Here is a 16,542-nt window from a genome sequence, read left to right on the forward strand (position 1 = left end):
TCCTTCACACTGTGGGCTGTGCCCTCTCTCAGGGATCAGTTTCACTGCTTATTCTAAGCAGAACACAAGCCCCGCCTCATTTATGTAGAGGCTCCCTTGTACCGCCTGTCTGCCGTTGCTGTGCTCTGAATGTGTATCTGGGGAAGGGAGAAGACAGCCGTGATTTACCAAACACCTGTTGTGTGGCACCTGCTTTGCGTGCTCTCGCGTGTAAATTCTGCAACGTGTCTCACCGTGTAAATGAAGACACAGGGTTCAGAAAGGTCAAGGATGCCTTTGGGGTTTGCGCAGACATGAGCACGCAAGCCCGGAATCAAACCAGTTAGTTGTTTCAATGATAAAGGTACCAAATGAATCACCGAGCCACCCATGAAAATAAAAACACACTAACATAAACACGTAGGCAGCCCATTACAGAGTGAGGAGAAACAAGAACCTCGTCACAGATCTGTCAGATTCAAAAGCTAACTCAACTTTTTTTTTTTTTTTTCTAATGACAGTGAAAGCCAGAGAGGGGTAGGTATATGGAAAGTTGGTTTGCAGATTTGCGGAACATCCCTGGAAACCATCTCGTACGATGCACGTAGGCACCTCCATCGGCAGGACTCCTCTCTTTCTGAAGAATAATTAATAAATATTTTCTTTTAGCATATAACAAACAGTTGAACCAAACAATTATGTAAACTGGAAATGACCCAAAATGCTAGCAGTTGGCAGCAGCACAGGGAAACGCATTGTCCTGCACATGTGCGTTTTTGTCACTCCCGCCTCTCTGGTGATCTGCACTTAATAGGAATATTTTAAACTATGTAGCTAAGCAACAGAGGTAATTGTTGCTTTCTAGAGCTTTTGTTAGCACTCTAACACAGCCCAAATATGCATAATTAGGTATAATGTCTATAAATCATTATTGTACACATGTGGGTAGTTAAGTGGAGTGAGAGAATAGTTCAATGAATTGAGCATATTCACTGAAAATGCTTTTTATTTGTTTTCTGTAGTTCATAATACTTTAAAATTATCATAACCCTTTACACTTTCTCCTAATAGCCAACCGTGTTATTGAGAAAAACTTCATTTGCATTTTAGACTATGTTTAATATATTATTTAAACCTGGAATTCCTCTGATATGAATTCAGAAGGGAAAAGACCATCCTATCAAATGTGATGTGCTTGTTTACCCAGCCTCTTTTCTAGGAAGTAAAATGTTAAATTTTTCAGTTTATGTTGAATAGATCCCAACAAAAGACTGCACCCTATAATCAGCATTATTTAAAGGGGCTAGTGTTGTGACTAAATTCTTCCCTTCATCCAAAAATGCTTTTAGTTACTATGGCAATATTTACTTGATCCTGGCAGTCCAGTGTTGATTTAGGGAGATAATTACCAGAAAGGAAGATGATGGAGATGTATTTTTGAGTGTCCTTGTCAGAGACAATGTTTATAAAAAATTAAATGAGACCAAAAAAGGCACATTGTCTCCTCCACAGACACCCTCTCCTGCAGCCATCACGCAGGATGGCTGTCCTTTTCTTCCCTCCAAAGATGTTTATTAACACAGAATGCACTTCACTTGGTGTCTTTCACAGTCTTTAAGAGGGCTTATTATTTTGTGTTGCCCGTCCTCCATTCTGCCTTCAGAGACACAGAAATGGTCCTTCTCCTCCTTCTCCTCCACCTCCTCCTCCTCCTTCTTCTTTTAGTGCTTCTTCTTCTCCTTCTTCTTTTTTCTGACTGAATATTTAAGGGGACCATTGCTGGATTGTCTGGTGCATTTCACAGCCGCATGTATGCTCCCCTGATCACCATGCATGCTAAGTCAGGGCTGGAACACTAGCAGATCTGCACCCTGAATTGTACCCTTAATTGGGTGCAGGCTTGGGTAGGCTATCATTTATTTATATATATACATATACAAATATATAAGCATATATACATATATAAATATATATATACACACACATACACACATATACACATATACACACGTATATATGTGTGTGTGCGTATATATTATATATATAGATATGATACAAGTGTGTGTGTGTGCACGTATACACACACGCATGCATACTATACATATACATATGACTATACATACACATACTGTCACTGCAGCTGGGCCACTGCCAAGGATGAAGGGGATGACACTGATAACTGGACTGGGACAGATCCAGTGGACTGTTCTAGACAGACTGGCATGTGGAGACCTGCTCTTAGTCCCAAGGCTCTCTGATGGTCAAGACTCCAGTCAGCCGGCTACTGAAAACAATTCGTTGATGTTCTACATACTTGGCCATCTCCATCTCTCATCTCATTGCCTTCTTATGCAAATGCATGCACGTACCAGGCCAGAAAATGTGTCACTATTTTATGTATTTGACCATGCTGGAAAGCCTGGGTGGCTCAGTTGGTTAAGCTTCCAACTTTCTGATTTCATCTCAGGTCATGATCTCAGGGTCCTGAGATCAAGCCCCACGGTGGTCTCTGCACCCAGCACAGAGTCTGCTGGAGATTCTTACCCTCTGCTCTCAATCTCTCCCTCAGTCTCTCTTTTCTCTCTCTCAAATAAATAAACAAATAAATAATTCTTTAAAAAAAAGATATTTGGGGACACCTGGGTGGCTCAGTGGGTTAAGCCTCTGCCTTCAGCTCAGGTCGTGATCTCAGGGTCCTGGGATCAAGTCCCGCATCAGGCTCTCTGCTCGGCAGGGGAGCCTGCTTCCTCCTCTCTCTCTCTGCCTGTCTCTCTGCCTACTTGTGATCTCTCTCTGTCAAACAAATGAATAAATAAAATCCTTAAAAATAAATAAATAAATAAAATTGAAAAAAGATATTTGATCATGTTAATTCTCCCATTTACTTGCATTTCCCTTGGCATGGAATTTCTGTGTGATAGTTCTGAAAGTCGACAGGAAACCTTGAAAGCTTCATAACTCTCCTAGTTATCATCTGTATGTGGATGTATTCTGTCTTGTAACTAACATCCCATAAAATCTGAAAGTATGTTTGAGAAACTGTGGAGACAGTGAACATAAACCAAATAAGCTTTGAAAATACGCTGCCATGCTAGCAGAGAAATTTGATGTTTCCTTTATGCATAGTATTATACATATTTGATTTCCTTCTGGTTGGTTAGGATTTGCAAATATAAGAGGTACAGTAACAACAATTTCACATTCAGCATTCTGTTATTGCTAAGTATCTATTTCAGTATCCTGGAAACAATGAGCTGTTAAAATGCTGAAAATTTTACTAGCTCACTTCTTTAAATGCAATTCTCAGAACATTAAGGTCTGTTTTATTTTGTTTCATATTCATTCATATATATTTTTCTCTTCAATGTTTATAAAGTTGAGAGAATCCATATATCACATGTTGTACTTATGATGCATATATATGATATATGTGTATATATATATAAATATATATACAATATTCAATATGAATTGAATAATATACAATATTCAATATGAATTGAATTCAATATATATATTGAATAGATATTCAATATATATATTCAATTATATATATTTATTCAATATATATTCTATATATATTAAATTCAATTCATTTTGAATTAAATAGATATTGAATATTCATATTCAATTCATATATATTCATATTCAATTCATATATATATCGAATTCAATATATATAAATAAATCTGTCTCTCATCTACTTATTGGTGCAATTTTCTTAAAATATTTTTTGCTGTTGTTTTTTAAGTATTGGTTTTCTTTTTCCATAGAAGAAATTGTGATAAAACCTATGGATGAAAACCTTCATTCGACTGCACAAGAAAACTCCAATGGGAAGGAAGACAGATATGGCTGCTATCAAGAGCTTGTGGTCAAATCTTTAATGCACTTGGGGAAATTTGAAAAAAATGTGTCTGTTCATACCATAAGTGAGAATTTAAATGACAGTGGCATCCAGTCTCTAAAAGCAGAGAGTGATGAAGCTGATGAGTGCTTTATGATTCATTCTGATGATGGAAAAGAAAAGATCGATGATTCCCAGCTTCGGTTCTGCTCCTCGGATGACAGTGAAAGTAACTCTGAAAGTGCAGAGAATGGTTGGGACAGTGGCTCCAACTTCTCTGAAGAAACCAAACCACACAGGGTCCCAAAGTATATTCTAGTGGATAACAGAAAAGACCTATTGGAAGTTCCTGAAATTAAAACTGAAGGTGACAAGTTTATCTCTTGTGAAAATATGTGTGATTCTGAAACTGAAAGGAGAGACCCACAGAATGCTCCTATGGAACCGCTGGACAGCAAAGCCCAGCCCTCATTCACTGGGATGGAGGAAGATGATAACGAGTGTCTGGCAGCCAGGACAGAAGAGTCTGTTGACCTGGAGAAGGCGAAGGGGAACTTGAGTTTGCTGGAGCAGGCGATTGCTCTCCAAGCTGAACGAGGTTGTGTTTTCCATAACACCTACAAAGAGTTGGACAGGTTTCTACTGGAACACCTTGCTGGGGAAAGGAGACAAACCAAAGTTATTGACATGGGTGGAAGACAAATCTTTAACAATAAACGTAAGACACATTTTTTTTTGCATTTATTTTAGGAATAAAATTGCTTTGAGGGTTGGAAGAAAAATTAGTAAGATTTGATTATCACTTCTAGATAGCTTTTGACAACTTGATGCAATTTAAAAGCCAATTCATATTGTAAAATAACAATATCTTTTTTTTTTCCCCTCTGTCTACTCTCTAGCTTGTTCTCAGATCGAGCTTGGTCAGTTTTGCGATGTTTTTACACATGAAAAAAAGAATCATTGCCTCTTTTTTCTTAATTTGACAGCTTTTTAAAAAATATATAATATTTGTACAGTACTATACTGGACATGTTAGAGGGACATTAGTACTTTTTGGATTTTAAATCATTTTATTAATCAAATCAATTCCAGAAATTTAATTTTTCTTTTCCACTTTTTTGGGGGGGATCATCTGACTCCTTTGGAGGAGCTTCAAAATAAAGTCGAGCTACTGGCAAATTGGACAGGATGCTCTGATCTTTCTTAGGATAAAACTGAATGCTAATGCCTTTAGAAGCCTTGTGCTTTTACCAGGTCTCTAACTCAGGGCTACAAATATCTGGTCCAAACATAAATGAGAAGAATAAATGTGCTTGGAGGAGGCCTTAAAACTGTTCCTCAACTTTAGTGAAATTATGTCCTATCTCCCATAATGCTACTCCTCCCCTCACCCTGAGTCTTACACCAGATGGGCCTGGTGATAATTCCCAAATGGTGGTTCTCAAGTGCCTAGAAGGCTTGTTTAAGATGAGTATTTCCAGGATCCTATCAGACTTACTGCTCCAGAACTTGCCTTTTTTTAAAGCACACTTTTTCAGATGATTCTTGGGTGCCTTGAAGTCCAAGAACCACAGAATTAGAATAACTTAGAGAAAATTAAGGTCATGTCCCCAGGAAGCTTACAAGAATAATATGTTAGTTATGGTTTGGAAGATCTGCTTTCTGAGATTTATGCAGAAATGAACTGTATATTTTGTCATTTGGGGTCTATTGTAGTACTCACCTGCAATCTTGTCAATTATTATCTTGCAACTCAGAGCTGAGAAAACAAAACAAAGAATAAAATAATGTCATGTAGTGAGGAGCAAGATAATAATACTATGCAAAACACTTGCCAGGATTAGGATCAAGATAGAATATCAATGCAGTGTATGATTTGGGACGGGACCCACTGTGAGCTTTGTATACTCCACTAATATGCAACGTGCTGAACTTGCATATTTGTTATTTTTTTAAATGGGCTACAAAACCAAAAAAAAAAAAAAATAGATAAAGTTGACCTCAAATCCTAAAAAGTCGTAATTTGTCATCTACTATATTTCACATTCATTCTAAGATACACAGTTTTCCCATTTTAACATCTCTGAAATCAAAAGGTTATGCCATAATTTAATTTTCAGTAGTTTTTTTCTTGCTTGCTAACACACAAAATGCAGCACTATGTTGCAACTGATGATATCTTCTAGCTCCATGAAATTCAGTGTTTGGAGAAACTTCAATTCTTTGTGCCATAGCTTAAAATATTTGACAATCCTTTGGTCATTTTTTTTTTTTACTTTTTTATTTTTTTATTATTTTTTTTCCAGTGGCTGCATTTATTTTTTTTTACAATTAATTTATTTTCAGCATAACAGTATTCTGAAATCCTTTGGTCATTTTTATAGAACTTAAAACTTTTTGTTTTCAAAAACCAGCAAGGCAATAGAATCTGTGTTTGTAAACATGGGTGATATAAGGTTTAAAGAATTATGAACGAGGCTGGCTAATTCAATAATATATCTTATTGTGTGGGGCATGGTCCTGCCTTGCAGTGTTCAAAGTCTTTGCAAGAGGTCCAGACCAGACTAGTATGAAAGACAGGCAAAAAGAGGTAAGGCCCATAATGCATGGGAACTATAAACTTCATCTAGAAGGTACTTGCAGAGTCCAAGTTAGATATTGACTTTCTTCTTCCTCATCCCAGATGTGGGACACAGTAGCTTATGAGCAGCTTCTTCCTCTGGTGTACATTCCATGCTCTTAGGTAAATAATCATACCAACTGAGATTCATGATCTCCACAATATTATCCTAATTTCCCATATACCCTGGGCATGAGACCCCGCTGTTAAAGGAGAGAACACTAACATTTTAAAGTATCATTTTACCCAAGTCTGCAGAGAGTCAACAATTCTAAAAAAAAAAATTTTTTTTAAGTTCAGCTATCTTGTTGCTACTAAGATTTAGTGAGATTTTAGGTCACAGTGTGTATGGAGTCACCATAGAATTTATTATACAGCCTATGGCACTTTAAGAGCAAAGGGGAGTGCTACAAACAATCACAGGAGTGTATCAGGTGCGAATAAGATAGTCCCAGGCATACCCACATGTAAGGTCACCAGAGTATAAGGTCACTCTCATTATACAGCATTCAGCAAAGAAAATAAAAGGAGAGGAAGAGCCAGGCCTGAGAGTCACCTGAGAACTCAAGCTCTGCCTTCTTATCATGCAAACAGGTTTTGCCCCACAGAGCATTTCATGGCATCTGTTTCACCCAGCAGAGAAGGCTTGCAGACAAACGTGCATGATGGACTGTCAGTGGACCCCACCTGGTCAGGTGCCAGCCTGGCCTTATCTCCCACACCCTCTCTGGCTTCCTATAGACAAATAATGTGGCAAGGAGGGGAAATGCACAGCGCCAAACCTTTCAATGTGGTTTAGAAATGTGGCCTCACCTGGACCAGGTCCAAGGGAGGAAGGGCATCAAAACCCACACTGCTTTTCCTCTTTTCTAATTCCCTCTCATATGCAGTGTCAACCACGGTAATGTCACCTGAATCAAACTTCATGGATTTTTGACTCTCCATCTACAGATATTATAGGCCTAAAACAACTTCAAAATTAGCAACATTTTTGGATTAAATAAAATATATAGCATAAAAGTCAAAGAACATGTCAAAACTCTTAATATTCCTCTTTGTTTCTTGCAAAAGACAGAACAATCCCAATACCATGGCATTTAAATCCTGCCTTTCATGAAACATAAATGTCTGATACTTAAGGCATCCTTATCTTTGGGCTGTTCATTTCTCACTTTCGATTTCCAGTTTTCTCTGCTGACCTTCCCTCCCAGGCAGTGTGCGCCTAAGTTGAAGAATCCTTGGCTCCTCCCCTTTTAGTGAAAGCATGCCCCCAAATAATTGCATTACATACAACCTGCTGTGCCCATCTGCCCAGGACTGTTTATAATCCAACAACTGAGGTGACGTGGTATCACAGAGGCACGTCTGCTCATCGCAATATCCCACCCTGGAGACGGCTGTCGCATCCTGCGACATTGCTCTGCTCTCGGTACTAGGCTTGGAGCAGGAGCATATGGGCCCACCACATCCTCACGCAGCAGGGTTCTGCCCCCTAGTCCACCACCGACAGCTTTCCTAAGGCAGGATTACACAGATATTTATTTTCACTCTCAGCATCAAGTGGATTCATTATTCGTGATACTTCGTGTTCTGAGAAGCCTGTGGCCAGCCTCCATTCCACACTGGTCCTTTCTCTGAGGCTCCCATGTCCATTGTGATTCTGGTTCCTCTGATCATCAGTGCTGAGACACAAGATTGTCCCAGTGTTTGGTATATCATTCCAGGCACAAGTTAGGGAGGTGATTTGGGCTCCAAAAATGCATTTCTGTTTTCGGTTTATTATCTCAGTCACAAGTATGAAAATATCTGCAGAAGGCCTCTGCTGTGGTAGCTCTAACCCCACCAATATTCATGATAATCCTTGTTTATTTTACAAATTTATATAATCTTTCATCTAACCCTCAGCAAAGTGTGGGCTGGAAGATTAAAACCCCAGCTCACCCTCCGACCTCCCCCTCTCGGTCAATGCCTCACGGCAGCCTGGCTAGCAGTGTTACAAAGTGCCCCTTTTCTCTGCCTCCTGGCACCTGTGGTCCCCTTCTCCACCCCAATGTTCTTGGTGGTACAGACCACCCAAGGCCAACCCCACCCTGTACTTCCATTCTTCCTAGAATGTTTCCTTGCCAGGTTCCTATCACCTGAGTTTTCAGTTTCTGCATTCAGAGTAAAATGAAGCTGCTTCTCCATAGCTACTCTCTCCTGATCGATCCAAAGTGGCGATGGATTGGGATTTGGGGATCTGGTCCCTCTGCAGCACGGCCCATTGTTTGAGCATGGCATAAGATGCCATTGTTGAGGGGCGCCTGGGTGGCTCAGTGGGTTAAAGCCTCTGCCTTTGGCTCGGGTCATGATCTCAGGGTCCTGGGATCAAGCCCTGCATCGGGCTCTCTGCTCAGCGGGGAGCCTGCTTCCCTCCTCTCTCTGCCTACTTGTGACTTCTCTCTGTCAAATAAATAAATAAATTCTTAAAAAAAAAAAAAAAAAAAAAAAAGATGCCATTGTTGACTCGCTCCCTGACTCTGGCCAGAGCGGGCTCTACATGGATGAGGGAGTAGTTCTTGGACCTGGAACCTTGGGACCACAGAAGGCCAGGGACCTGTAGGAACAAGACCAGAGCAACCCTTCTCAGATGGGGTGACTTCTTTGTTTTATCATTTGGAATCTGGCTTTCTTGAGACCCTTTCAATAAGAGATAGTTTTAGTTTAAATACATTCTTTCTTCTTTCTTGCCTTTTTTTTTTCCTTTCCTTTTCAGGAGCTTCGGCATCGTCTGCCTCTGGTGTGGGGTTCGTTTTTCATAATGAGACACTAACTACAATATGTGATATGACAACTTAAAACCATCTCTGTATTTTAACACTCCCTTGCCCTGTGTCAGCCTTTGCTTAGAAAACCAAGAAAATTGAAAACATTTTTTATGCTTCCACAGGTCTTAGTTGAGGGTCTTATTCAAGGCAATGTGAGAAGAATGTTTATGCTGTAAAAACTGAGCGAAGTGAGAATGTCACCCTGCAAGGCCACTCGAGTGAATGGGAAGGGAAAGAAGAGCCAGATGAATCTCTTGATTTAATTTCTCTGTAGATTCACCAAGGCCTGAAAAGAGGGAGACCAAGTGCCCTATCCCCGGGTGTGATGGCACGGGACATGTGACAGGACTCTACCCCCACCACCGCAGCCTTTCGGGGTGCCCCCATAAAGTGCGGGTTCCCCTGGAAAGTGAGTATGACATATCCTTAAAACCAGTTGGCTTCTTCTTAGTGCCCCACAGCATCATGGTCTTATCCTCTTTCTCCTCCAGTGTGGAATTCAGAATGAAAATATAAAGTTTCCTTTCTGTATCAAGAAAATTTCCATCTAGCTGGGTGTTTAAAATCATTGTGTTAATAGAAAACCTGAGGGTACAGTTAGGACAGTAGGTCAGGAGACAACCGACATTGCGAAGAGAATTTGTTATAGTTCCTGAAGGGTGGGGGTGTGCCACAGCAGGCAGGGCCACAAAGGGGAGCATCAGGGTCATCAGGGGCCAGGGATGGGGGGAACTTCTGGTTTCTATGGGAAGGAGCAAAGTAAGCAGTCTTAAGACAGGCTAGTTTGAATTCGCTCAGTAGGCTCCAAAGCTTGAGGGTTGTCTATGGGTGTCTGATACCTGGCAGGTGGAGAGTGTGAGTCTAATAAAAGAGGCAGTTGGGCATGGACTCACAATTGGTTGATTTGCCTTTAAAAACTGTTTGAAAGGGCAGTCTTTCCAGGGTTTGCCAGGGCCCAGATGACAAAGCATCAGAATACAGAAAATAAAAAAGCCATGGTTAAAAAACTGTGGACTGCGCAGTCCTTTCTCACCCAGAGGTGTGGCTTCCTTAAGCCCAGGAGCAGTTTTGGCCTCAGTGCATCATCTAAATATAAGAAGTGCATTCCAGGGGCACTTGGGTGGTTCGGTTGGTTAAGCATCTAACTATTGATCTCAGCTCAAGTCTTGATCTCAAGGTTGTGAGTTCAAGCCATGCGCTGGGCTCCACACTGGGCATGGAGTCTTAAAAAAAAAAAAAAAATGCCTCATCACCAGGGTCCTCCCTACTCCCCATCTCCCCATTCCGTGTAGAACTTGTGATGCCTGCCATGCCTCTTGAGGGCATCCTGCAGTAGCAGAGGGCCCTGAGCAAGAGCAAACATTGGTGGCTTTTCTACCCTCAGCCCTGCTGTGAGCTAGGAAACTAGAGGAGAAGGAAAGGGCTGTCTTCTAAGTTTTGAAGTATCAATGTGTTACATCCTCTACTTCTTTAGCCTACATATTGAAACGCCCATGGGTCATACAAACCACAGTGGTGTGAATGCCTCAGCATCAGCCTTCTCGAAAACACAGCTTTACAAATCAGTGCATCTAATCTGTTCTGTACTGTCCCAGTAGATTACCAGTTCCTCAAAGTGATTACCGAGTTGTTCACACAACCATGCTCTTCCACCAATAACTGAATGGCAGTGCAGAGGGGATTGGGGAGCAATGGACAAGAATCAAAGTAATATCTCTTAGAAAATAAAGAACACTATATTCAGAAGTTCACACAGTGGGGAAAAGTTAACAGGAACTACTTGACAAATAGTGTTCTCCATCCACTTTTCCAAGGAAAAGCACATAAATATAAAAGGAAGGTTATGAGCCTCTCATTTTAAGTTGAATACAAACAGAATAGTCTTATTTAAGTCTAGTGTTAACCATGACATGACATTTAGAGAAACTAAAACTTGAACACGCTGCTGAATTTAGTTTTTGAAGTTCTTGAGTGCTCATTACTTTCAACCCAAACATTTATGGGGGGAAGAAAGGCAGATTATATAACCAAATTCTTATGAATGCAAAGTTGAGAAGTCAGTTTGTTAGCATGTTATGTATGCATGGTATACTGTTCTTTTCTTTTTGTGATTTTTTTGTGCTCAGTTCTTGCCATGCATGAAAATGTGCTCAAGTGTCCCACCCCAGGATGCACTGGAAGAGGGCATGTGAACAGCAACCGCAACACCCACAGGAGGTAATTGTGATGAGATGCTACTCTTACCTAATGAAGAGAAGTGAAACAGACTTCCCACAGAGGAAATAAGGAACTAACACTGTGTCATCAAAATCTCTGGATCACTATCAAATATGTTACCACTTGAAATAGATAAGAAATATTCTCAATGTGTACAGAGTAAAAAACAAAACAAAACAAAAAAAACCACACTTTACTTTCTGAGAAATTATCATTTAACAGACAGGCAAACAACAAAAAATGTTCTATTTGAACACTAGAGTTATACATTCATATAATCATATAAACAGAACATGTTCTTTCTTGCTCTGGAACTTCACCATAGCCATTTTGAATACATAGCCTACACAACTGAAAAGAGTTGTGTAGGGTTTGTCTTGGATCCCATCCAATAAACATTAACAAGGTACCAAAAGGGCTTCAATCTACTGTGGTTCTGACTATAAGCCAGGAGGAAGGTAAACATCATTTCATCTCATTGAGATTCATTACATTGAGATTCCTACTCACTTAAAACACACATGTGCATTTACATACAAATGTATTGTGTGGTATATAAATATATACTGTGTATCTATTATGTGCTCACAAGATACTATGTAACTCGTAAGCATATTGCCAGAAAACTTCATATTCTATACTTCAAATTTAAACTGATTTAAAATTAAGTCCCTAACATTTTTCTAAAAATCTTGAGATAAATCATAGAATTATCATGCTCACATCTATAGCTGGGCACATTGTAATTGGAGTGGGTGCATTCTACTTAAAATGTTATAGACTTTCAGAATAATTCCCTTACATAATTTTCCGATTTTTAAAAATGAGTTTGTTACTCATCACTTCTTAGATGGGATTGGGGGGCAAATGTTGACATGGTAGTTTGCAAAATCTTTTTGGGATCTATTAGCATGAGAAAGGTGCTAAGTGAACTATTAATATGACCTAACATTTAATGCATACCAAGTATGTTGTGAGGTATATGCCAAAGCAAATTACTTTATCTTTTTAACTCAAATCCTCCTTTTTAATTTTTTTTAAACAGTCTTTCTGGTTGTCCAATTGCTGCAGCTGAAAAATTGGCAATGTCCCAGGACAAAAATCAGCTTGATTCACCCAAAACTGGGCAGTGTCCTGACCAGGTTCACAGGTATGACCCTCCCATGACGTTCCTAGTAGTCTGCCCATGCCATGCCCCTATGCAATGCGTCCAGCTCCGCTCATGTGCCAGTTCACTATGGCCTGACCTTCGTTCACAACTACCAATGTCTGTTTGAAAGGCTGGTCCAGTTAATCATACTCTCACTTAAGTGAACTGCTAGACCCTGAGAAGCTTAACATGAAATTAATCTATATGTAAAGGTAACACAATGTGGATGAATCTAAAAGAAATAAAGTGTATAACATACATTAATCAAAATTCTGTGTCACTAAATGCAACCCATCCCACTAGTCAGGTAAGCCCTCCTGATGATTGATTAACCTTTCTCCCTGTAGATAATGCCTTCATAAATCACTCACACCCACCCAAAATATGTGGTGTTATATATTCATTCCTCTGTTCCAGCTACACATATAATTTCTTTAAGACAAAAATACATTCCATGAATTGATAAGTGTTAATGAAATATCTCCTCTTTGCCCAGGTACTTCACAATCTCCAGCAGTTTGGAAGACCTTACTTACACTTAAATAATAAACCACAAGTGATGACACAATGTAAAGTTTTACATTTATTAATAATAAATCATATATATAGATAGGAAAAGTTATTTCAGGATTAAAACAGATGACCAGATCTTCATTGTTACTGAGACACTGAAATGCAACATTGTTATTAGAAGCATTTTCAAGATATGGCTTCCCTTAATATGTGCTCTTAGAGATTTAATTAAAGAGTCAAAAGCAAATGAGTGAAGAACACATGTCAAGCAAAGATCATGAATTACTGAATAACTAGCAATTAAAAATCTTAACAACAATTTCTTGGTTAATATGGCCATATCCTCTAGATTCTCCATAAGTAGGTTATTTATCAAATATAGAAATAGCATTTAGTCTTATTTCCCTAATTTCTTAAAAAATGTGTTTTAGACTAGAATGAAGATATTTTAAGGTTATACACCAAGTTACATATCTAATAATAAGATCAACTGCTTTTTCAAATATTTTTATGTAGCAGTTTAAATGTTTTTTATGTAATCCAAGAAATATCATTGAAATTTTGATGTTCTAATGAGTCAGGCATTCTTTGGTGGAAAACAAAAGAAAAACAGAGAAGTATTGTAGATATTGCTAAATTCTGAAAGGTATATTTGTTTATATTCATTGACCCTTAGACTATATTTGTGTTTTTCTTGACTGGGATCGGTGCTACACAAATATGACGCCCTTGTTTAATCCCAGTACAGAAGTTGTAAGGGAATATTTAACTCATAGCTTGGATTAAGGTAATTCTATTGCAAAATGTGATAGCTATTCTGATACAAAATTTTGATTCATATTGAAATGATAACAGTTTCACAGATAAAATATTGAAGTATCAGCAAAAACACTGAGACAAAGGGAAAAAAGGTGGAAAGCCTAAGAAATTCACAATTCAGAAGTGAGGTTTCTGGTGAGTATGCTGCCCCTGTTAGGTGTCAGGCTCCTGTCAGCTCTGCTGAAGGAGAGTGGGAGTCAGCATCGCTTCTTTTGAATGGACTACAATGCCATTTCCCCACCAGCTACAAACGTGACTTTTCACCACCAGGCTGATTAATAGTCTTAATATGTAGAACGTGCACACCTTGTCAGTGCCCTAATGATAGTTAGATGGCGTTTTTCTGTGTGGAACTCGAAGTGCTAACAGACATTAAATACTTGCTGCTCATTGTATCTGCATAAGGCAAATGCAAAATTGCACGTTCCTCTTTTATCAATGGGAGACAGACCCACAACATGCAGCCTCGCCATAGACATCCAGAACCCTTGGTGCCTCCCATCTTTCACTCCTAGCACAGAGTACTCTCTTTTATCATACTGTGACCAGCTCTTTTCCACAGTACACTGTCTCCGTGGGTATTGACAGGCATGACACATTGGATCTGCTTTAAATTCTGATGCTAATATGCTCACTAAGAATTTCATCATAGTTCCTTTGAACTCTCCCCTCTTTCTTCAGGACAAGCTTGGTGAAACAAATTGAATTCAATTTCCGATCACAAGCCATCTCCTCTCCCAGAGCCACAGTGTCAAAAGAACAAGAGAAGTTTGGAAAAGTACCATTTGATTATGCCAGTTTCGATGCCCAGGTTTTCGGTAAACGTCCCCTCATGCAAACAGGTCAAGGACGAAAAACACCACCATTTCCTGAATGTAAGCCTCAAATTCTAATCTTTAATCCCAAAATGCATCTTGTCTATGTGTGTTTGGGGGCAGGCATGTACTCAAATCTAGAATACATTATTTACTGCAAGAAGGAGGGAAAATACATTGTGCAGTAAAATAAAAATAAGTTATCAAGTGATAACTTGATCAGAATTATCGATTTTACGTAAAGTTAAACTGAACATGGTGAATAGTTACTGGATTAATTATTCTCCAAATATCATGCCATTGTTGAATCAAAATACAGTAATTCTAAAGAAATATTTAATTTACATTCAGCTGGGTTTGGGATTAATAACAACTGTTATAGTCATCACAATACAGTAATTTTGATCCATGTTGAAATTATGGAAATTTAACAGGTAAAATATTGAAATACTACTTAAAGTAGTACTTAAATCAGCAAAAGCACTTAGACTGAAAGAGAGGAAAAAGTGAAGGTCTTGGAAGAAACTCACAGTTTAGAAATCAAGATTTTACAATAGATGCAATATGTGTGACAGTGGAGAGGTTTATCCACATATTGAAGAATTAATATGAATCATTTAAAATGTGTTAATACTCTAATGGTAGCACATCTGTATAGAAAATCATAACTCGAAGATGGTGTAATATATACAACTTGGTGTTTTTATTAACACATTTCTTCAAGTGTTTTAGAGTCCTTGAATAGTCTAATGAAAAGGTGAGAAAGTGATCATTGGGATGAACCCAGATATGAATCCTGCTTTACGATATCATAAGAAGTGAAATTATTCCTCAAATTGAGTCCTCCATAGACCATGGTTTCTTCACAACATGCAAATCTATGGAATCCCTTTGATCTCATACCTCTGGACCTACACTGAGTGCTTTTAGGAACATATAACATGGGCTTTACTCTGTGATGTTGGTCACTTCTTTCAAAGAACTAGATGCTATACAAAACATAGCACATACTTGATAAACATACTTGAAAGGAGTTGGCCTATTAACAATGGAGTATTTATACTCCAAAATATATTCTATCTATTCTGACTAAAAATAGGGCTCAGCCTAAATAACATTAACAACCTGTTAGATTTGGGGAAAAATTATATATGCACGGGCACACAATGTTTTCTATTTTATATATATATAAAATGTACACATATGCATACACATATACATATATGTTTAATTCAAGTGAAGCTAGTTAAGGGCATTCTACATACTCATATAATATAAATATTGTTTAAAAATGCAAACATTCAGTGACATTTTTGTATTTTTATAATTGTAGGAATCACGGTTGGAAATGTTTTAAATTGCTTCATGAAAAATAATGATCAAAGTTTACAGTAAACAAAATTTGCAGCAAAATAAATAACTAAATTCTTCATATTATCCCACTTAAATCTTGGGTGTTTCTCCCATAACCTTGAGCATTGTTTACAAACACCCAGAGTGAAGAGAAATATGGTTAATTCTCTCTCTCCGTAATGCCTTGTTGCCACAACAAAAACATAAAACAGAAACTCAGCCTTGATAACTAAAATTGCCTTTCTGCTCATCCTGAGAACACTTTCTCTGTCCTTTACTTATCATGTTCTACCTAAATATGCAAAATGCTAGCCATTTATTTAGTTCCATTTGGTCGGACATTAAAAACAACTTCTGCTGGTTTAAGCACAAAACAAACCTGTATATCAAATAATAAAAATAAAAATACAATTCTATGTCTA

At 38.4% G+C, this 16,542-nt stretch overlaps 1 protein-coding gene across 8 annotated transcripts in view; it reads left to right on the forward strand.

The window, feature by feature from the left end:
• The window catches only part of ST18 (ST18 C2H2C-type zinc finger transcription factor), a 336,134-nt gene that overhangs the window by 273,337 nt on the left and 46,255 nt on the right, over positions 1-16,542 (forward strand). For all 8 annotated transcript variants that reach the window (XM_082720103.1, XM_082720104.1, XM_082720102.1 and 5 more), the window contains 5 exons: positions 3,753-4,544; positions 9,528-9,662; positions 11,380-11,470; positions 12,516-12,620; positions 14,634-14,827. In XM_082720103.1, the coding sequence (XP_082576229.1) occupies positions 3,753-4,544; positions 9,528-9,662; positions 11,380-11,470; positions 12,516-12,620; positions 14,634-14,827 (1,317 nt within the window). The remainder of the gene's footprint in view (positions 1-3,752; positions 4,545-9,527; positions 9,663-11,379; positions 11,471-12,515; positions 12,621-14,633; positions 14,828-16,542) is intronic.

Source organism: Mustela nivalis (assembly GCF_964662115.1).
Source record: "Mustela nivalis genome assembly, chromosome: 2".
Classification (NCBI taxonomy): Eukaryota; Metazoa; Chordata; class Mammalia; order Carnivora; family Mustelidae; genus Mustela; species Mustela nivalis.